This window comes from Thalassophryne amazonica, chromosome 1 (genome assembly GCF_902500255.1).
Source record: "Thalassophryne amazonica chromosome 1, fThaAma1.1, whole genome shotgun sequence".
Lineage (NCBI taxonomy): Eukaryota > Metazoa > Chordata > Actinopteri > Batrachoidiformes > Batrachoididae > Thalassophryne > Thalassophryne amazonica.
This window is the reverse complement of record NC_047103.1, coordinates 44,974,318-44,998,003: the sequence shown is the minus strand read 5'-3', so window position 1 is coordinate 44,998,003 and position 23,686 is coordinate 44,974,318. Positions and strand designations below refer to the sequence as shown.

Genomic DNA, 23,686 nt, shown 5'->3' with positions numbered 1-23,686 from the left:
TACAGAGAGAGGAGAGAGAGAGACACAGAGAGAGAGACACAGAGAGAGAGAGAGAGACACAGAGAGAGAGAGAGAGACACAGAGAGAGAGAGAGAGACACAGAGAGAGACACAGAGAGAGACACAGAGAGAGAGACACAGAGAGAGAGAGACAGAGAGAGTGAGAGTGAGGGAGAGCGCGCTAGAGAGCGAGCGACCGACCTGCTGTTTCTGTTGTGTTTCTGGATTTCTGAGTTGAGGTTCGATTCCCTGTTCTGAGCACACAGGTGCTGTGTGATCATGTTCTCCAGCTGACGCACTCAATTTCTGGTTGTGTACAGAAGCGCAGTGTTGTACAGACTTGCATGCAATAACGCTGTGCTGCGCAGACCTGCTTAAAACTGTGTCCAGCGCTCTACACCGAAGAAAATTAAACATGTTTAATTTCTTCCATCCTACGCGCGTAGCCCTCAACATACTGCTGTGTAGAGAGAGAAAAAAGCTCAACGTAGAGCTGCTAAAAGTAGGCATAGAGCTGCTCAACTCAGCGTAGACGATATGCCACAATAAGCAGCTCTATGAATACGCCAATGTGAAAGGGGCTTTAGCCTAGCAGTTCTTCTTCTACACTTCCTTCCAGCCTTTTTGTGCACGCAACGCTGCTCAGCATAACAGCAACGTCCGGTGGCTAATGTGAGAAATGTCACAAACACATCATGGCAGTCTTCTGCTGCAACCATGGTCAAAAGCGAAGGAAGCTCTGCATTTGGAGGAACACGAGCAATGTAGGGGTGCTCTTGAGTGTTCCATCAAGCAGTGGTACATGATAGCCAACATTTTTGAGGTAATGAGGCACTAAAGTTTCAGAATAATTAGTGAGGGATATACATTAGTGAGGGAGTACAGAGTTTGCCACCTAGAATTTGACCGTTTAAGGTCAAATCTGATGGTAAATTTTGAAAGGCCACATCTGACTTCCTACTTATAGCTACCGATATTCATAATTGTGGGCCTATCTAGGGCCATCTTTACACAATCAACGATCAAAATTTGAGCGACCTTTGACCTTCGTGGTTATTCAAGATTAAATGCATTGGTATACAGCAGGTAAAATAAGTATTGAATACATCACCATTTTTCTCAGTATATATATTTCTGAAGGTGCTGCTGACATGAAATTTTCACCAGATGTGTGCAACAGCCCAAATAATCCACACATAGAAAGAAATCCTACCACAGATGTCCATAAATTATGTGTAATAATGTGAAATGACACAGGGAAAAAGTATTGAACACCTGAAGAAAGGAGGGTGCAAAAAGACATGGAAAGCCAAGACAGCATCTGAAATCTATGAGTAATTAGAAACCAATCCTGTCCCTTGACAGTGCAAATTAATATCAGCTAGTTCAATCCCAACTGATGGCCTGTTAAAAGGTGTCTCATTGCCAAGGAGTCACATAAACATCTCATGATGGGCAAAAGCAAAGAGCTCTCTCAAGATTTTTGTGACCTTATTATTGCAAAACATAATGATGGTATTGTTTATAGAAGGATTTCTAAACTTCTGAATATTCCACTGAGCAGTATTGGGGCCATAATCTGAAAGTGGAAAGAACATCATTTCACCATAAACTGGCCATGGCCAGGTGCTCCTCACAACATTTTTGTCAGAGGAGTGAAAAGAATTATAACAAGAGTTGTACAAGAGCCAAGGACCACCTCAGAAAGAGCTGGAATTAGCAGGTACAATTGTTTCAAAGAATACAATAAGTAAGGCACTTAACCACCATGGCCTGTATGTACGGTCACCATGCAAGACTCCATTGCTGAAAAAAGCAAGTTGAAGGTTGTTTACAGTTTGCTAAACAACATTTAGACATGCCTGCAAAATAGTGGGAGAATATAGTCAGATGAGACCAAAATTGAACTCTTTGGATGTCATAATACACACCAGCATACGTCACTGGCAAACTTCATATAATTGAAGGAAGGATGAATGGAAAAATGTACTGAGACATTCTTGATAAAAATCTATTAGGATGATGAAAATGAAAGGAGGGTGGACATTTCAGCAAGACAAGATCCCAAACATGCAGCCAAGAAAACTCTCAACTGGTTTCAGAGAATGAAAATAAAGCCCAGCCAATCACCTGACTTGAATCCAATAAATATCTATGGAAAGAACTAAAGATCAGAGATCATAGAAGAGGTCCACGGGACCTTCAAGATTTGAAGATTGGTGAAAATTTCACATGCAGTAGCACCTTTAGAAATATACTTATTGAGAAAAATGGTGACGTGTTCCCGCTGTATTAAATATTGAAAGTCTGCATATGACTGTTCATGGCTTATAGTAATAATGAGTCTATAGACTTTGGTTCATGAGTTAAAAGGCTTAGAAAATTAATCCCTGTATCTGTTTACATGGGGGGGGGCTTGACCTTGTACTGTGACCTTGACCATTTAATCATGAATTTGAAAGGTTAAGTAATCCATTCTTGAGTGGGGATAAGTTTGACATATTTTGTACACAAACACGCTCCAGTGACTGTCGGCGTGTTTAAAAAGTTACCTTTTACGTGATTTAAAAAGTCCACTTCAGGTTGACTGTAGCTGATTTGAAAAGAAGCAGTCTTGTGACAGTATGTCCAAATTTTCTTCCAAAATGTTTCTGTGTAGGCTCTCAGTTGTCCAGGTGGTATCCATAGTAGAGAAGCTTGAATCTTCGACTGGACTGGGTTGCTTGACGCGAGGACGTTTCGCTTCAAATCGCAGAAGCTTCCTCAGCTAAAATTCTTGCTCTGGAAGTCTGATTTCTGTCTGACTCTTGTAGAGAAGAATAAAACAGAAGCCAACAAAAGCTGGAGTTTTAAACCTAACCAGACCCCTCCTACTAAGAGGCAGACTGCTATAGGCTAGTGACTAAACAATAGCTCTAATTAGCAACTATTGTGCTGTAGTTAGCACACCTAATGGCAGGACAGCTGTCCCTCTAATGATGGGATGGATGCCTTTCTGATGGCTCCCTTGATGACGTGAATGACTCATTACCATGAACAAAAGACTGAAACTCCTTTGACCTGAGTACCCCATTGTAAACAGGGGATAAAGCGTGTCTCAGACCCCCTCCCCGGTTAAGGCTGGGTTTCAGACGTTTCACAAAGAATGCCTCCTTGACCCCTCTCTCAAACCATTTCTTCTCTCTGGCTAATATTTTAACTTCCTTGTCCTCAAACGTGTGGTTAGTGTCTTTGAGGTGGAGGTGAACTGCAGACTGAGGTCCACTGGTGCCCTCTCTGCGTTGCTGGTATAGCCTTTTGTGTAAAGGTTGCTTCGTTTCACCTATGTAGTGTTCGTTACAGTTTTCCTGACATCTGATAGAATACACTACATTGCTCTGTTTGTAACTAGGGATCATGTCCTTAGGGTGAACTAATTTCTGTCTCAAGGTGTTAACCGGTTTAAAGTAAACTGGGATTTGGGCTGTCTGAAGATCCTCTGTAGTTTTTCCCCTACTCCTGCTAAATAAGGGAGAGACACTCCTCTTCTTCTTGTCTCCGTCTCCTGTCTATCTGGTCTCTTTGTTCTCTGGGACTTCTGCACTTTGTCCAGGGACCATCGTGGGTACCCACATACTGTGAGGGCTTTCCGGACACGTTGTTGTTCTTTAGCCCTTCCCTCTGCAGTTGTGGGCACCTGTAGAGCTCTGTGTTGCAGCGTCCTGATCACCCCGAGCTTGTGTTCAAGGGGGTGGTTTGAGCCGAAGAGCAGATATTGGTCAGTGTGAGTTGGTTTTCTGTAAACCCCTGTCTGGAGCTGCGTGTTCTCTCCAATCGTAACATCACAGTCCAGGAAGGCTAAATGGTTGTTTCTGGCATCCTCACGTGTGAACTTGATATTGGCGTCCACCGAGTTGATGTGTTCTGTAAAGTCCTCAACTTGCTGTTGCTTGATTTTGACCCGTGTGTCATCAATATATCTGAACCAGTGACTGGGAGAGATGCCCGTGAAAGACGTCAAGACTGTCTTCTCCACTCGCTCCATGTACAGATTGGCCACAATGGGGGATACCGGAGACCCCATCGCACAACCATGAATCTGCCTGTAGTAATTCCCCCTAAACAGGAAATACGTGGTGTTGAGACAGATCTCCAAGAGTTGGCAAATGTGGTCTGGTGTGAATTTGGTCCTTTCAAGTAGAGACACATCCTCCAGCAGTCTCTGCCTCACAGCTGAGACGGCCTCAGCAGTGGGGATGCAGGTGAACAACGATGTCACATCAAATGACACCATAGTTTCATCTGCCTCCAGCTGTAGGTCCTTGATCTTGTTCACAAAATCTTGTGTGTTCTCCACATGGTGGTCTGAGTTACCCACTAGAGGAGCCAAAACATTGTCATCACTGACATTGATCTTTTCTGTCTTCATGATCCTCACCAATCAGTATCAGATCTTTCATCATGCTGTACGGCTGTAAGTAATTAAACCAGCAGTAGTTAATGGTAATAAATAGGCTTCCCAGCCTTTCTGTCCTTCCACTCATTGCCACTCACACTGACTGTCTGTCTGTGCATCTCCAGGGCTCAATAAAGGACCAGCTGAAAGCCTATGGGGCCCTGACGGAGAAGGTGACGAAGAGATACACCAGACAGATCCTCCAAGGAGTCTCCTACCTGCACAGCAACATGATTGTACACAGAGACATCAAAGGTAACGACAGCGATGGTCGACTAAACCCTAAACAGACTGTGATTGGCTGTATGTGCTGGACACACCCACACCCACTCATTCTCTTGGTAGGAAAGTGTGCAAGCTGCCTGTAAATGTTTTACTTAATTTTAAGGGGCGTATTACAACCACTGTTGCTGAGAGGAAAAAAAAAAACACCAAAGACTCATTCATTTTATTCTGGATGACATTCATTTCATTATTCACCGTCTGCATGGGGAGGCTGGAAAAATGTGCTGTTTTGGATTGCTGTATGAGATATATTAGGCTTCATGCTGGTGAAATCGGCTCGTCTAAAAATGTGCGCCACCGGATGGAAAGCTTTTCGTTGGGCTGCCTGCAGCTTTGGGAGCTGCTGCGCCGTCCAGCCGCAGCCAGCATGAGGGGAAACACCACGTCTGGCAGGGGAAAGGATAGTGGGATTCGTAGGACACAGGAGAGTGTGCATGTGGGTGGGATTTTCCACTTAAATGTAGGGTGGCCATTTCCATAACACCACAAAGGAGGACATTTTTCAAGACTGAACAAAGTCAGGATAAAAACTGAAAAATAACATCAAACCCATAACATGACTCTAGTGTACTCGCCAAAGAGGTGAATGTCTATTTTTGAAATTTTTGGCCTTTCTTGGCTGCTTCCAAGAGGTTTTTGTTTGCAAGAAAATTATGGTACATGTCTGTGCACTCAAATGTGATGTTCACACAGGATGGAGAAGATGTAGGTGTTGATTTTCCTTGGGTTCACAAGCGGGACATCTGCTTTGGAAAACCACTTCAGATACCACGCCTCACTGTGGCAACCTTCCACTTCTAAAGAGCTGAGAATAGCTTCCACCATGCCGTATTCCTCAGTGTCCATCCATATCAGCAAGGTCGTTCAGTTTGCAGGCCTGGACTGCATCGCTGTACTCTTCATAAGACAGCAGTTGTGATGCTGAGCAAAGCCAAAAAATATCTTAATACTACCGGAAAACACTTGATCGTACCTTTGTTTGATGCATCATTCGCCAGTGAATAATGCAGTTTATTTTCTTTGAGGTAGTCCACGTGTTTGGATGGAGTAGGGTGGCAAGATATTTTCACACAAAACTTTAGCCTTTGTTTTTCCACAGGTTACCCCCTTAGCTATTGATGAGGCATTGTAGATCTCTTGGTTAACTTTTATTCCACAGTTGACACTCCTGTATGACTGGTGATGCTTGATGGTGTGATAAACTTTACAAAGTTCTCCAGCAAAATTTTGTCATCCTGGGACATTGTGGTTTTCACGGAATAAGTGAAGGTGCGCATGCACTTTGATGCTTGTCTATGCTAGCATGTCGGTCGATGACACTTTTACATTTGCTGCTTACATTCACATCACAACGACACAGTGTGCAATAAGCATGGAAGTCATCCTTTCTGCTTTTGGTGGTGAATCCACACTCATGGGTATTTTTCCAAGATGGCGCCTGTGACTGGCGTGGCCGTCGCTCAGCTCCTGTTGTGTTGGTTACTAATGGCCACTTTTACAACATTTGTTATTTTAGCAGCCCGACTAGCAGATGGAGGTGTCTTGGCTTTACGGACTTACGAACGGGACTCTTTGTTTCATATCAAGGAGACAATAGAGAGCCTATTTGCTTCACGAGACAGGTTCAACCAAGCGTTTCCTCCGCCCCTAACTATCGGCTCCGACTCACCTGATTATCCGCTGCTGTCGAGGGTGCCGTGTAAGATCCTCAGGAGACTGAGGAAAAAAGGCTTTTTGGATAAGAGGAGAAGAGACTCGCGGGCTGGTGTCCAGGTGAAGAGAAGGCGTGCAGCGGCGCATTTGGGCGCCAGCACCGGTGGCCGAGGACGGGCTCGCTTCCTCTACCACATTCCTCTCTTTGATGTGTGCGATGGCACATCTGCATCGACACCTGTTCGGTTAGGTACGGGTGTTCTAGACTTTTCTCAGCGCTGGTATCCTGGTGGCGTAGTTCCATCGCTACTGTGCTTCCGTGTTTACGCCTCTGCCTGCACGGATCAGCTGGAGTCCACATGACCACTGTCTTCGTCCTATCCCATTGCGAGCCTCAGACAGCGCCTACGTGACGTCGTTCACCTTGCGCCTTGGTTTATTGAACGTGCGTTCAATCGCCAATAAATCATTTTCCCTGAATGATCTTATATCAACGGAAATGTTGGACTTAATGTGCCTTTCGGAGACTTGGCAGAGAGAAGAGGAATTTCTTCATTTAAATGAGCTCTGCCCTGCTGGGTTCTGTGTCCTTGGGAAGCCCCGCCCCTGTCACCGTGGTGGGGGCCTTGCCATCGTTTATAAAGAGGATTGTGTGTGTAAAGGGGTACAGTCACAGGATTTTCCCTCCTTTGAATCACAGTTGGTCAAGGTGGGTTTCTCAAATCCATTTTTCTGTGTGTTGGTTTACCGCCCCCCAGGCCCTGCTACTGCCTTTCTTAAGGATTTTAGTGACTTTTTATCCTCTATTATAACGTTGGAATCTGTTTTAATTCTTGGAGATTTTAACCTTCATGTTGATGACATGTTATCTTGCTCTGATATGGAGCTTTTATCGTTGACTGAAGCTTTTAATTTTGTGCAACATGTTTCTGAGCCCACTCACCAAAAGGGTCACATTTTAGATTTAGTTTTTACACTTGGCCTAGACATTTTAAATATGTCTATAAAAGATGTCCACTTGAGCGACCATAGTCTTGTTTCGTTTGACCTGCATTCCAGCTCTGATCAGAAGCCCTTGGAAGTTAAGTCTCGGAGGCATATCATCACTGCTGAAACTGCGGAAAGATTTTCTTCTATGTTTAATCCTTGTTTGTTCACTGATTTTCTTGATATGAACAATTTTATCCAGTGTTTTAACCAACACTGTGATACTATTCTTGATCAGTTGGCTCCTGTCAAATACAACGTGTCTTTACAGAAAAATGAGTGCCCTTGGATAAATGAAGAGCTCTTAAGTCTTAAGAGACTGTGTCGAAGGACTGAACGCCTGTGGAAATCCTCTAAACTTGAGGTTCACAGGCTTCATCTCAGGGAGCTGGTTCTATCATGTAACAAAATGGCTGAGAGTGCCCGTTCTGTCTACATACGTCAGCTGGTGTCTGTGAATAAGAAGAATCCCAGAGTGTTGTTTGATACAATCAACTCTCTTGTATGTCCTGCTGCTTCAGTTACTCCTGTGTTTTCTGAGGCTGACAGCAATGCTTTTTTGAGTTTTTTCACTGACAAAATCAAGTTGATTAAGGATAAAATTCCACCCCTCCCTGTGTGGTACTTCTACTGTTATTGAGCCTGCTCCCAGCATTTGGTCTTCATTTAGGGCTGTGACACTTGCTGATATTTTGGCATTGGTGAGCAAGATGAAACCTTCCTCTTGCTCATTGGACATCCTTCCCTACAGGCTCTTTATTAAAGTATTTGAGGTAATTGGTCCGTGTATTACTAGAATGGTAAATCTTTCTTTGTCCACCGGTGTGTTTCCCAGTGCTTTTAAGCATGCCATAGTGTTGCCTCTACTGAAAAAACCAGGTTTAAATCAAATGGAGCTAAGTAGTTTTAGACCTATTTCTAAGCTCCCATTCCTGTCTAAGATCCTCGAGAGGGTGGTTTCAGACCAACTGACACTCTTCCTGGATCAGAATAACATTCATGACAGGTTTCAGTCCGGTTTTCGTAGACAACACTCTACGGAATTTGTCCTCTGCCTTTGATACTGTTGAACACCAGGTCCTGCTGAATAGACTGAGGGATCATGTCGGACTGTCGGGGTCAGTTCTTCGGTGTTTTTTTTCATATCTGTCTGGGCGCAGTTTGAGCATTTTTGCTAACCAGATAAGGTCAGAGTCTGCGGACCTGTTATGTGGAGTCCCTCAGGGTTCTGTATTGGGCCCCATTTTGTTTTTAATGTACTTGATCCCTTTAGGTAGGATCATTCAAAGATTTACTGATGTCTCTTAGCAGTTATTTGCGGATGACATCCAGCTTTACTGCTCCTTTAAGCCATCTGAGATTAAGAGGCTTGATTCCCTCCTCCATTGTTTGGCGGAAATTAAACAATGGCTAACGAATAACTTTCTTCAGCTTAACGCAGACAAAACAGAGACATTGGTTATTGCCCCTGATGCCCATATTCCAGGTATTCAGCAGTACTTGGGAGACCTGGGCCAGTCTGCTAAATCATGTCTTCGAAACCTGGGTGTCATTTTTGACAAAGACATGTCGTTGGTACAGCATTGTAAACAGCTGACGAGGAATTGCTTCTTTCAATTAAGAAATACACTCAATAAAAATATAAACGCAACACTTTTGGTTTTGCTCCCATTTTGTATGAGATGAACTCAAAGATCTAAAACGTTTTCCACATACACAATATCACCATTTCCCTCAAATATTGTTCACAAACCAGTCTAAATCTGTGATAGTGAGCACTTCTCCTTTGCTGAGATAATCCATCCCACCTCACAGGTGTGCCATATCAAGATGCTGATTAGACACCATGATTAGTGCACAGGTGTGCCTTAGACTGTCCACAATAAAAGGCCACTCTGAAAGGTGCAGTTTTGTTTTATTGGGGGGGATACCAGTCAGTATCTGGTGTGACCACCATTTGCCTCATGCAGTGCAACACATCTCCTTCGCATAGAGTTGATCAGGTTGTCAATTGTGGCCTGTGGAATGTTGGTCCACTCCTCTTCAATGGCTGTGCGAAGTTGCTGGATATTGGCAGGAACTGGTACACGCTGTCGTATATGCCGGTCCAGAGCATCCCAAACATGCTCAATGGGTGACATGTCCGGTGAGTATGCCGGCCATGCAAGAACTGGGACATTTTCAGCTTTCAAGAATTGTGTACAGATCCTTGCAACATGTGGCCGTGCATTATCCTGCTGCAGCATGAGGTGATGTTCTTGGGTGTATGGCACAACAGTGGGCCTCAGGATCTCGTCACGGTATCTCTGTGCATTCAAAATGCCATCAATAAAATGCACCTGTGTTCTTCGTCCATAACAGACGCCTGTCCATACCATAATCCCACCGCCACCATGGGCCACTCGATCCACAACATTGACATCAGAAAACCGCTCACCCACACGACGCCACACATGCTGTCTGCCATCTGCCCTGAACAGTGTGAACCGGGATTCATCCGTGAAGAGAACACCTCTCCAACGTGCCAAACGCCAGCGAATGTGAGCATTTGCCCACTCAAGTCAGTTACGACGACGAACTGGAGTCAGGTCGAGACCCCGATGAGGATGACGAGCATGCAGATGAGCTTCCCTGAGACGGTTTCTGACAGTTTGTGCAGAAATTCTTTGGTTATGCAAACCGGTTGTTTCAGCAGCTGTCCGAGTGGCTGGTCTCAGACGATCTTGGAGGTGAACATGCTGGATGTGGAGGTCCTGGGCTGGTGTGGTTACACGTGGTCTGCGGTTGTGAGGCTGGTTGGATGTACTGCCAAATTCTCTGAAACGCCTTTGGAGACGGCTTATGGTAGAGAAATGAACATTCAATACACGAGCAACAGCTCTGGTTGACATTCCTGCTGTCAGCATGCCAATTGCACGCTCCCTCAAATCTTGCGACATCTGTGGCATTTGCGTTTATATTTTTGTTGAGTGTATCTCTAAGCTCAGGAAAATGGTGTCTCGAAATGATTTAGAGCTTATTATTCATGCTTTTGTGTCAACACGTTTAGACTATTGTAACAGTTTGTTTTCATGTCTAAACAAGAAGGAGTTGCGTCGACTGCAGTTGGTACAGAACTCTGCAGCAAGAATTCTGACACAAGCTAACAGAAGGACTCCTATTTCCCCAATTTTAAAGGAGCTTCATTGGCTGCCAGTGTCCTTCAGGATCAATTTTAAAATTTTGGTTTTAACTTTTAGAGCTCTACATAGCCAGGCGCCTCCCTATATCTGTGACCTCATCCAGCCTTATGCCCCTGCCAGGGCTTTGAGGTCTGTGGACCAAAATCTGTTGATGGTTCCTCGCACCCATTTTGCAACCAGAGGAGAGCGATCCTTCCAGGCTGTTGCTCCCAGGCTTTGGAATGGTCTCCCGCTCTCTCTGCGCTCACTGGACTCTGTCGATACTTTTAAAAGCCAACTTAAGACTTTCTTTTTTACTCAAGCGTTTGCTTAGCTTTTAGGCTGCTCTGTGATCCTATGTTATGTTTTATGTTTTTATGTCTCGGCCATTGTCTGATGTTTTGTGTGGTGTACTCTGCTTTTATGTTGTGAAGCACCTTGTGGCTCTTGTCTGTGAAAGGTGCTATATAAATAAAATTTACTTACTTACTTACTTACTCGTGACCTTTTGGAATTAAATTAAGTCTTTCATTTCAGCATTTTAACAGTTTGCTATCACTGCAGGTAGACCAGAATTGCATGTAGCCTATTTATTATTACCTCAGCGAAGGAGGTTATGTTTTTGGTCGCGTTTGTTTGTTTGTCTGTCTGTCTGTCAGCAGGATAACTCAAAAAGCTTTAAACGGATTTTAATGAAATTTTGTGGAGTGGTTGGAAATGACAAGAGGAACAAGTGATTAAATTTTAGTGGTGATCCGGATCACGATCCGTATCCTGATGCTAACGTGTTAGCATGTCTATGGCATTTTCAATGTTAAAAGTTAGCATTAAGCAGTTGCAGCTGTCATCACGTTCGGGTGCATTTGTTTTCAGATTGTAATATTTCTTAAATTTATTTTTGTTTATAGAAATTTTGTGGAGTGGTTGGAAATGACAAGAGGAACAAGTGATTAAATTTTAGTGGTGATCCGGATCCCGATCCGGATCCCGATGCTAACGTGTTAGCATGTCTATGGCATTTTCAATGTTAAAAGTTAGCATTAAGCAGTTGCAGCTGTCATCACGTTCGGGTGCATTTGTTTTGAAATTGTAATATTTCTTAAATTTGTTTTTGTTTATATATTAATAATCTAATGATTATTATATACAATTTTAGAGAAAGAGATAAAAAGAAATAGATCACTGTGCCAAGGATGGAATCTCTGTAGGGTCAGTGACCCTATGGCCTTGTTTAGAGAAGTGTTTCATAAATGTTAAAAAAAATTCATATATTTGCAGTTTAGTTGAATAATAAATTGAATTTTCTCTCATTTGTTTTTGTCTATAAGCACATGCAATATCAATATCAGTGCTCAGATGACAGTAGCTTCTGGGAAAGGTGCAAGCTGCCATAAACTGTGATGCCGAGCGCTAAGGATACATGCTATCCAGTCACAGCAGATGAAACTTTTTTACTACTGAGCAAACATCATTGTTAGACTTTTTTAGGTTCAATGATTCCACAGCGTGTAGAAGTTATGGTGTCAGTGACCCCATGGCCTTGGCGGAGGTTTGCACTCTCTGAATGCTTCTAGTTTATTGATTTGTTTTTATTGAGGCATGTTTACTTTTTCATTATATACAATTAGGATGAAATACAAAGTAGTTATCTCAAAAAGAGAACAAATGAGCGTCCGGTTCAAGGCTGCGCCGGTAGGTGGACAGGCCTTTTTAAAACCTGACTGTCTGACTTAAAGCCAGATGTATGGCCACCCTATTAAAAAGTCCTCTACATGTGTAACGCTCAGTACATGTGCTCATCCTACCACATAAGTGTTCTATTGTATGTAGCAAAAGAGCTGTCAGCACTTCTGGGATTTGGATGGCTCTCAGCATCACCGCTGGGGTTTTAGAGCATAAAATTGATTTGGATTAAACATTTCCAAGAGTCAGACGAATCTTAAGTGATCAGTTGTCGTGTTGTGCATCCCTGCAAGAAATGGAGAAAGTTTTTCCACACTGAAAACAGGTTTAAGACGTGAGAAGATGTGTTAGTCTCTTTCTGCTCTGCTTTTTCTGCTCCTCTCCCTGGAGTGGGTGTGGAAGGCGAGCGGACGGCGAGCGGACGGCGTGCATTAGTCACTGATCAAATAAGCGGTGTGTCTGAAGGAAGAAGGAAAATTACTAAGGAAGGAGGAGAAAGGGTGTTGAGGTTTGCTGTAGCCAGTGGCACAAGTCATATGGATGTCAGGTTCATCAACATTTCTCTTTGTCTTCCATGTAAACCAGTGACATATTTCCCAGCAAGAGAAAAAGTAAGAAGTAAACACCAGTGTTTAGGAAGTGTGGGCATCTTTTACTAATAACACACCACTAAAGCACAAAATAATAAGTGTGTTTGTCTGTGTTCTTTCTAATCTAAATCTAATCTTAAGTGAATGGATCACTTAAGAATTAAAATTAATCACTTAAGAATTAAAAGTAATCACTTAAGAATCACGTGAGAATTAAAATTTCACTCACATTTGAAGCTCTTATTTCCAGAAATCTAAACAAATGAATTTTAATTTGTTCAATTGAAAACCAGGTGTTTTTAACTTGTAACAAGTAAAAGAAATCTTCCAATGGAACAAGTGAAAATTCACTTGTCATGATTTCCTGAAACTGGATGGATGGATTTATTGGGTAAAATTTATATAAAATGCAGTACAAGATGTAAATAACAGAGGATAACACATACAGTGTAAAACACACTTTAAAGGTCTTAAATTAAATTAGCTCAGAAAGCACATTTTGAGTTACTGTATATTTGAATTGTACCATGAAGTGTTAGTTCTATTTCAAAAAACACAGCAGCTTAAAAATCTTATGGTGAGTCAAAAAGCTTGTTTCTTCAGAGATATAACTCCGAATACGTTTACTAGACTCTTATACTTAAGATTTTTAAGATGGATGATCTAAAAACAAGTCCTTATGGGCTGTTTCATAGTCAGAATACACAAGTATATGTGTCATTGGCACAAAAAAAAAAAATCAAAGTGGTTACATTGATCTAGTTATTAATTCTACTAACACTACACTAACTGCTGACTGGGGAACTTAAATGCCCAAAGTTTCAGACCTGTCAGATGTTTGCATATATGAGCTCACAGATATGATCTGCTAAACCTTCTGGAGGACTTTTTTTTAAACTAACTGATTGTGTAAATTATACAGTGTAGAGGAGGATTTTATTAAAAAGAAGACCTGAAACTTCAGCTACAATTTGCCAGAAGGTACATCTGATATGTAAGCCGAGATTTGATGTTTTGGTGAAAGAAAACTCTCCTCTGTCCCACTTCATCATGAAGCTGTATAACTGGGGATACAAAATGCAAAACATGCAATATGCACAATTTCTCCACTCACAGCAACAGAAGCCTATAACTTTTTCCAGGTTGTCTGGGTTGTCTTGGTGGCTTTCCACACTCTTCTCCTTCTTGCACAGTCACTCAGTTTTTGAGAAATGTCTACTTCACACAGATTTACCATAGAGTGCCATACTGTTTGTATTTCTTGATAACGGATGCAAATAAAGTTCAAGAGATATTCAGTGACTTGGAAATGTTCATGTATCCATCCCCTGACTTGTCTGAAGAAAACTGGCAATTAAACTGATTTTCCATTATAATACCAAAGGGGCTGATTACTTATGCAACCCATCATCTTGGCTTTTATATTTTTACTTAATTTATATCAACTTGTAGAGATTTACTTTCAGTTTGAGTCTAAGGAAGATCATTTTAGAAATTATTATATTGAGAAGCCTGATTTACTTTTTGTATCTGAAATGCCACATAAACAAATTAAAATGCGTGAAATACCAAGGGGCTGAATATGTTTGCAAGCCACTGTACATATTTTAATGACATTTTATGTTTAAGTGAAGTAGATATTTTCACTTGATATTAGACAGAATTAATTGGTAAAATTTTGAGTTTTTGCTGCATTCGAGAAGAAAAACATGCATCTCAGGAGGTTGAGACTTGCAACACACTTGTCAGATCACAAGAGCAGTTTGTCTTTGCCCCTAAGTTGATTTGTCAGTCGAAGTGCTGACACGATCATCTTGTTCTCATGTTATAAGAGCAAAATACCTCTGAAAGCCCGCTAACAGCACCCAGGAAATTATTTTGTTTGGTTCTCGCAGGTGCTAACATCCTGAGAGACTCCTCGGGGAATGTGAAGCTGGGAGATTTTGGAGCCAGCAAACGCATCCAGACCATATGCATGTCTGGTACAGGGATCAAGTCTGTCACTGGCACCCCCTACTGGATGAGCCCAGAAGTCATCAATGGAGAGGGTTATGGCCGGAAAGCTGATGTTTGGTAAGGAGAAGATGAAACTTTGAGTCCCACGGGGGATATTGTGATGTTCTGCTGCACATAAAAATGTTGCTCACACAAGATTAGACCACAGAAGTACAAGAAATAAAGCTGTTTTCTTTGATTGGTTGTAAAGCAATCGATTCTGAACTGCTGTGGTGGTGTGTATGTGAGGAAATGCTGGTGTAATTTTAATCATGTTAAGTGCACTGTATTCTGGGAGGAATGGTCATTTAATGTCATAATTAATATACAAACTTAAATTTGCTTTACAAATTTCAACTTCAAGTACAAAACAGGTAAATGTTTCTTGCTGTTCAGGACCTGCTACCTCACAAGTCGCCCTCCAGGCTCAATTTTGGGCTGGTTTTTCCTGACAGGCAAAGCCATTTCACCTCTGACTTACATTTTATAAGTTGAAATTATGTTTTCAGTATTTGTTTTATTTTATTCAGTTTATCTCTTTAGTGGAACAGTTTTTTGGCTTGTTACTTAACTGTGCACACTTGGTTAGCGCAAATGAAAAAAAATGTGCCCTGAAATGACCGAGTTTTTTGAAAAAAAAAAAAAAAAAAATGTAATTTCCATACCCAGTTGGTCTAGGCTCAGGTTAACAATGACCACCATTGGTGGACAGGATGCTGGCTGAAATTGGGCTACTGTTGGGCAAATAAGATGATGTGGAAAATGTGTTGGAAGGAAGCGGGAGAGGAGGAAAGTTAGAAATATGGAAGCGAGAGTCGAGATTGTGAATGTTGGCATTATGACAGGTAAAGGGGGAGAACTGGCTGATATGACAGAGTTTTGAAAGGTAGACATCCTGTGTGTTGAAGAGACTAAGTGGAAGGGAAGTAAGGCCAGGAGCACAGGAGATGGCCTGAAATTGTTGTATCATGGTGTGGATGAGAGGAGAACTGGTGCTCAGGTCAATTCTAAAGGAAAAGTATATTAAGAGTGTGTTGGAGGTTAAGGAAATAATGAGTGTGAAGAAATTGAAGGGGTGATGACGAGAGGGTGAGGGTGGTGCAGCATACGATTGTGTTCACAGTAAAAGCAATGTGTTTAAAAAAAAAAGTGAGTAAAACTGAAAATCCTTATAATAGCTTTTATTTCCATACACACAAATGTTTGAGTTTGTAAAGAAAAATGCAGACACTATTATGTTGTTGAACAGCCTAATATTCCTTTGTCTTCATTTTCTGTAAAGTAACAGCAAATTTGATACATTTTTCTTCATGTTTTGATTTAGAATAGAATGTCCAGTGTTCCCATTACGTTTGCGTGTATGGAAATAAAACCTATTATAAGGATTTTAAGATGTACGTACTTTTTTAAACACATTATTATTTTGAACACAACTGTATGTATGACAGTGTGACCAAACAGACCATGGTAAGATGCACTGTAGGACCGACAGACTCATTCAAGGTGGAGGTGGGATTGCATCAAGGTTCAACTCTGAGCCCTTTCTTGTTTGGAGTGCTGATGGACAGGTTGACAGATGAGATCAGACAGAAGTCTCCATGGACTACAATGTTTGCAGATTACATTGTGATTTGTAGTGAGAGTAGAGAGCACGAGCCTGGAGAGGTGAAGATAAGCTCTGGAGAGAAGGGGAATGAAAGTCATTCGGAGGAAGACTGAGGACGTGTGTGAATGAGAGGGAGCCCAATGGAATAGTGCATTTGCAATGAGGAGAGGTGGTGAAGGAGGATGAGTTTAAATACTTGAGATCAGCTGTAGAAAGTAATGGAGAGTGTGTCAGAGTGCTGGCTGGGTGTAAAAAGGTAGCAGGAGTGATTTATGACAGAAGGATATCTGCAACAGTGAAGGGGAAAGTTTACAGGACAGTAGTGACACCAGCTATGTTATATGGCCTAGAGATGGTAGTGCTAACAAAAGACAGGAGGCAGAGCTGAAATTGCTGTGGATTTTCTTTGCGAGTGACAAGGATGAACAGGATTAGAAATGAACATATCGAAGAGACAGCAGACAGGTAAGATGATTTGGAGACAGTCAGAGACACAAGACTGAGATGGTTTGGACACATGCTTAGGAGGGACCCAGGGTATATAAGGAGAAGGAAGCTGAGGATGGATCCATCAGGCAGGAGGAGAAGAGGGAGGCTAAAGAGGAGGTTTATGGATGTGCTGATGGAGGACATGCAGGTGGTTGGTGTGACAAAGGAAGATGCAGAGAACAGTGTGAGATGGAAATGGATGATCTGCTGTGGTTACCCCCAAGAGGATCAGCTGAAAGAAGAAGAGGTTTATTTGCACACGATACAATCTGTTGCTGAAATACAGGAAGGGGCTATTTTATTGGGGTCAAAAGTCAAAACAGCAGTCACCTGGATATGGACTTGCACCCCATCCAATGGGAGAGATAGACTCTTGTGCGTGCTGCATTACAGCATCAGGGGATACGCGGCAGCACAGTGGGTCTCAGAGACAAGACCCAGAAACCACCCTGGGCAGAGTATGAGGCCATGGCAGCGATTTTTAAGATTGCTACCCAGCCTACCAAGCCCACGCTTCCTGACGACGTGTCCGACGCGTGCCGAGAGTTTCTGCGGCAGGTCTTCGTGGAGGAGAAGTGGCGGCCCACTGCAGATGTGCTCCTCAGCCACCCGTTTGTCCAGGGCAGCTTCTGAGGCCTCCAAACCTGCCTCCCTTCCCCTGCCTGTGAGGCCTTGCATGGCCCCAGCGCCTACCCTTCCTCTCCAGCCCACCCTGTTCCCATGGGCCCCCGTCACAGGATCGCAGGACCCGGCGCCAACTTCCTGCCCTGCCATCTATCACCAGCGTTTGCCTTGTCAGGACCGAAGCCCCTGCATTTCTTGCCAACTAGCTCGACCCGGATTATTCGCTGAGAGGCCGGGTTGGCTGCTATCACATCGTGTTACCCATAGAGGGAGCTGACAGAAACACAGTTCAACAAGCTGCGATCCAGATTAGCGAGCAGAGCGGTGGCTCATTGTACACTCACCAACTGCCGCACAGTAGTGTCTCGGATCGGACCGACGCTGTATGATTATCACCGAGTGGTGACCACATCCGACAGTACTGTAAGTTAGTCATAAGCCTAAGGTTGGTGTGAGTGAAAATGAGATGGTATAATATTTTTATGAGACAGACAATAACATGATTATTGTCACCTAAAAATGTATTTTGGTCGACGCCTTAGAAGAAAAATTAGTAAGAATTTTTTTTTACTGCCATGACTTCCACAGAACTCGCAACCACATCTGGAACAAGCACATTGTAAATTGCACTTTTGATATCATGCATTGAAATTGTTCCAACATACAGGATGGTTGTTGAGATTTTTTATATTTTATGCTTTTTTTATATACATATATATATAAAATTTCACAAGGATAATTGTGAAGTTGTTTTTTCATAAATGGAGAAAAAGAACATAACTTTTTCATTTATGTGCAATGTTAGTGTCTACGAAGCAATACCAACACTACCGCTGGAGCGAGTATGTGATATCCATTCCGGTTTCTCATGCAGTGAGCCTTGTTCCATTCACACGTGGCCAAAGAGATGTTAAAGCTACAGCGTGTAAGATTTAGTGATGTTTAATCACAGAAATGGATTATAGCATCCATAACCATCAGTTCATTAGCGTGTAATTTACCTGCTGCATTGATTCGATGTGTTTACATAAGCTTGGAATGATCCCTTCATATCTACCTGGGAGCGGGCCCCCTTGTGGAGGATGCCATGTTGATACAGTAGCCCAAAAGGGACATACTTGCTCAGCTTTTCACATTTTGCACTGTGGCCAGACAACTGAAGGAACAAAAAGAATCAGTGGTTGCTCCACTCGACAAGCTTGAGAACCCTAATTTTTGTGAAATTGAGAATCATATATGTTATCAAAAGAAAAGAAAAATCCCATCGGCAAATAAGCAAAAATGTGAAGGGAAACAAAAAATCTTAGACAGTAAATCTTAGACACTGTAGCTTTACAAATTGAAATGAAAAAAGATGCAGACGAAGAATAAGGGAGAGACACTCTTCTTCTTGTCTCTCCCTTATTTAGCAGGAGTAGGGGGAAAAACTACACAGGATCTTCAGACAGCACAAAATCCCAGTTTACTTTAAACTGATTAACACCTTGAGACAGAAATTAGTTCACCCTAAGGACAGGATCCCTAGTTACAAACAGAGCAATGTAGTGTATTCTATCAGATGTCAGGAAAACTATAACGAACACTACATAGGTGAGACTAAGCAACCTTTACACAAAAGGCTATACCAGCACCGCAGAGAGGGCGCCAGTGGACCTCAGTCTGCAGTTCATCTCCACCTTAAAGACACTAACCACAGGTTTGAGGACAAGGAAGTTAAAATATTAGCCAGAGAAAAGAAATGGTTTGAGAGAGGGGTCAAGTAGGCATTCTTTGTGAAACGTTTGAAAACCAGCCTTAACCGGGGAGGGGGTCTGAGACACGCTTTATCCCCTGTTTACAATGGGGTACTCAGGTCAAAGCAGTTTCAGTCTTTTGTTCATGGTAATGAGTCATTCACGTCATCAGCAGAGTCGTCAAGGGAGCTATCATGAGAGGGTCCATCCCATCATTAGGAGGGACAGCTGCCCTGTCATTAGGAGGGTGCTAACTAGAGCACAATAGGTGCTAATTAGAGCTATTGTTTAGTCACTAGCCTATAGCAATCTGCCTCTCGGTAGGAGGGGTGTGGTTAGGTTTAAAACTCCAGCTTTTGTGACTTCTTGATTATTCTTCTCTACAAGAGTCAAGACCGAAGTCAGACCACCAGAGCAAGAATTTTAGCTGAGGAAGCTTCTGCAATTTGAAGCGAAACGTCCTCGCGTCAAGCAACCCAGTTCAGTCGAAGATTCAAGCTTCTCTACTATGGAAACCACCTGGACAACTGAGAGCCTACACAAAAACTTTTAAGCTTAATCTTAAAAGTAGAGAGGGTGTCTGTCTCCCTAATCCGAATTGGGAGCTGGTTCCACAGGAGAGGAGTCTGAAAGCTGAAGGCTCTGCCTCCCGTTCTACTCTTACAAACCCTAGGAACTACAAGTAAGCCTGCAGTGTGAGAGCGAAGCGCTCTATTGGGGTTATATGGTACTAAGAGGTCCCTAAGATAAGATGGGACCTGATTATTCAAAACCTTATAAGTAAGAAGAAGAATTTTAAATTCTATTCTGGAATTAACAGGGAGCCAATGAAGAGAGGCCAATATGGGTGAAATATGCTCTCTCCTTCTAGGCCAAGATCCTCTCCATTTAAGGCCAAGATCTGGTCTGTAGCCTCAGCACAGCTCAGTATCAAGTACTAGGTGAATTTTGGTGTTTCGCTGTTACCATGGTGACACTTGATTTTCTGAATAAGTTTTCTGTTAGTGCCTGTAGAGACCTGTATCCTGTAGATAACATGACATCAAAGTTAAGCAGTAACAGGCAGAATGTAACGCAGTATATATACTTTTTGTGTTGGGAGAAAAATCAGCAGACTCTTTCCAGTCTTAATTAATGTGTCATCTGCGTAAGTAGTTATAATGTCTACTAGTTTGTGTTTTTGCTTCACTGATGGTAAAACGTTTGTCATTTGTCTTTAGGAGTGTCGCCTGCACCGTGGTGGAAATGTTGACCCAGAAACCACCCTGGGCAGAGTATGAGGCCATGGCAGCGATTTTTAAGATTGCTACCCAGCCTACCAAGCCCACGCTTCCTGACGACGTGTCCGACGCATGCCGAGAGTTTCTGCGGCAGGTCTTCGTGGAGGAGAAGTGGCGGCCCACTGCAGATGTGCTTCTCAGCCACCCGTTTGTCCAGGGCAGCTTCTGAGGCCTCCAAACCCGCCTCCCTTCCCCTGCCTGTGAGGCCTTGCATGGCCCCAGCGCCTACCCCTCCTCTCCGGCCCACCCTGTTCCCATGGGCCCCCGTCACAGGATCGCAGGACCCGGCGCCAACTTCCTGCCCTGCCATCTATCACCAGCGTTTGCCTTGTCAGGACCGAAGCCCCTGCATTTCTTGCCAACTAGCTCGACCCGGATTATTCGCTGAGAGGCCGGGTTGGCTGCTATCACATCGTGTTACCCATAGAGGGGGCTGACAGAAACACAGTTCAACAAGCTGCGATCCAGATTAGCGAGCAGAGCGATGGCTCATTGTACACTCACCGACTGCCGCACAGTAGTGTCTCGGATCGGACCGACACTGTATGATTATCACCGAGCGGTGACCACATCCGACAGTACTGTAAGTTAGTCATAAGCCTAAGGTTGGTGTGAGTGCAAATGAGATGGTATAATATTTTTATGAGACAGACAATAACATGATTATTGTCACCTAAAAATGTATTTTGGTCGACGCCTTAGAAGAAAAATTAGTAAGAATTCTTTTTTTACTGCCATGACTTCCACAGAACTCGCAACCACATCTGGAACAAGCACATTGTAAATTGCACTTTTGATATCATGCATTGAAATTGTTCCAACATACAGGATGACTGTTGAGATTTTTTATATTTTATGCTTTTTTTATATACATATATATATATAAAATTTCACAAGGATAATTGTGAAGTTGTTTTTTCATAAATGGAGAAAAAGAACATAACTTTTTCATTTATGTGCAATGTTAGTGTCTACGAAGCAATACCAACACTACCGCTGGAGCGAGTATGTGATATCTATTCCGGTTTCTCATGCAGTGAGCCTTGTTCCATTCACACGTGGCCAAAGAGATGTTAAAGCTACAGCGTGTAAGATTTAGTGATGTTTAATCACAGAAATGGATTATAGCATCCATAACCATCAGTTCATTAGCGTGTAATTTACCTGCTGCATTGATTCGATGTGTTTACATAAGCTTGGAATGATCCCTTCATATCTACCTGGGAGCGGGCCCCCTTGTGGAGGATGCCATGTTGATACAGTAGCCCAAAAGGGACATACTTGCTCAGCTTTTCACATTTTGCACTGTGGCCAGACAACTGAAGGAACAAAAAGAATCAGTGGTTGCTCCACTCGACAAGCTTGAGAACCCTAATTTTTGTGAAATTGAGAATCATATATGTTAAAAGAAAAATCCTCATCAGCAAATAAGCAAAAATGTGAAGGGAAACAAAATCATGACCAGCAACCACTCGATGACAGTAAATCTTAGACACTGTAGCTTTACAAATTGAAATGAAAAAAGATGCAGACGAAACCTTTTCAATGTTTGTTTGTTTTGTTTTGTGTTTAATAAAATAATGTGCAGTATTACATCGGACAGTGACAGTAGATAGTTTTTTATTTGTTTGTTTTTAGTCACCTCAGAGCCCTATAGCCTTTTGCATTTTATGGCAGCTTGGTGCAAAGACCAAATCAGATGCATCGACGTCACATGAACTAGCATGAAGGAACCGTCTCATTTGCAAATTTGTTCTTGTTGTACCTTCTATATCAATGAAATCACCTCATTGCCTTTTGCTTCGTGAGTGGCTCACCCAATGATCACTTGACGGCTCACCAGTGAAGTGTTATTTGAGATAAAGCGTGACAACATGAGGGTCAAGTCGGAGCCAAATGCTGTATTCTTTTAAGTGGTGATGAAGAGAAACGTAGATGATCCCTGTTGGAGAAACAAGGAGATTGGAGGTGTAGTGAGTAGCTGTAGTAATGTGGCACTTAAAAAAGGAACAATCCGGTCTTTTCCACCCATATCAGTGCCTTATCTGATTCTGCTTGTATACACAAATGTTCACTACAAAAGCGGAACGCTTTTTAATAAAGTGAGCAGCTGTTCAGTCGAAAGCACACAGGATTTGCTGAAACTCTTTTATAGCAAAGATTATACTGTAAATATAAATTGTTCTGCACTTTTTATGAATTTCCTTTACATTATATACAAATTTATTTGATAAAACAGCTACGTTATACAGTAGATGTACTGTGACTGAGAGGTCAGCAAATGTCTGAGAGCTGCGAGGCTTTTGATTGGGTCGGTTTCTTTTGTCTTAATTACAAAGCCTTGACACATGAAATGTATCAAGTCAATGATCTTTTGTACATTTAACTTAATAAAAGAAAAGTCTAAGATTTTTTTATGCTCTGATTTGACTGTTATTTTTGTCTGAAATTGCCTTAAAATGTTATAATTCATCACAGTTATCATGTTTGCCTTCTAGCACAGCTTCATAGCTTTAAAATTACGGATTCATAATACAACTTTTCATGTTTAATACCACACTGATACTGGAACATTCAATATCTGTCAGTGCAGATTCCAATACTTTATTCCCTGTATTAACACAACTCATCTGTTAATAAATACATTTATCTGGACGGACCTTGCTAACCTAGCCATCTAATAAAACAAGTAATGCTGACAGATATCAGACCACTACTGAACCAAAATACCAGTTTGCACACCCCAGCACTGAACAGAAATATAAATGCAACACTTTGGTTTATGCTCCCATTTTTCATGAGCTAAACTGAAAGATCACAAACATTTTATATATATATACAAAAGACCTATTTCTCTCAAATGTGGCTCACAAATCTCTAAATTTATGCTAGTGACCTCTCCTTTGCCGAGAGGTGTGGCATATTAAGATGCTGATTAGACAGCATGATTTTTGCACAGGTGTGCCTTAGGCTGGCCACAATAAAAAGGTCACTCTAAAATGTTCAGTTTTATCACACAGCACAAAGATCTGTGGGTTCTGCTCATGAGAAATGGGAGCAAAAACAAAAGTGTTGCATTTATATTTTTGTTCATTGGAGATGCATTTATCTGGATGGACTTTGCAAACCTAGCCATCTAATAAAACAAGCAATGTTGGCAGATATT

The 23,686-nt window shown here is 42.2% G+C and overlaps 1 protein-coding gene and 1 long non-coding RNA gene across 4 annotated transcripts in view; one reads left to right on the top strand and one right to left on the bottom strand.

The window, feature by feature from the left end:
* LOC117509151 overlaps positions 1-18,334 on the bottom strand; it is a 21,655-nt gene extending 3,321 nt beyond the window's left edge. Inside the window, exons 1-2 of the long non-coding RNA XR_004560274.1 lie at positions 18,079-18,334; positions 8,434-8,439 (exon numbers count right to left, since the gene is read on the bottom strand). This is a non-coding gene — a long non-coding RNA (uncharacterized LOC117509151). The remainder of the gene's footprint in view (positions 1-8,433; positions 8,440-18,078) is intronic.
* Positions 1-22,945, top strand: part of map3k22 (mitogen-activated protein kinase kinase kinase 22) — a 136,611-nt gene extending 113,666 nt beyond the window's left edge. For all 3 annotated transcript variants that reach the window (XM_034168911.1, XM_034168914.1, XM_034168906.1), the window contains 3 exons: positions 4,560-4,689; positions 14,689-14,866; positions 20,461-22,945. In XM_034168911.1, the coding sequence (XP_034024802.1) occupies positions 4,560-4,689; positions 14,689-14,866; positions 20,461-20,689 (537 nt within the window). In that variant the 3' untranslated portion in view covers positions 20,690-22,945. The remainder of the gene's footprint in view (positions 1-4,559; positions 4,690-14,688; positions 14,867-20,460) is intronic.
* The last annotated feature ends 741 nt before the right edge of the window (positions 22,946-23,686 follow it).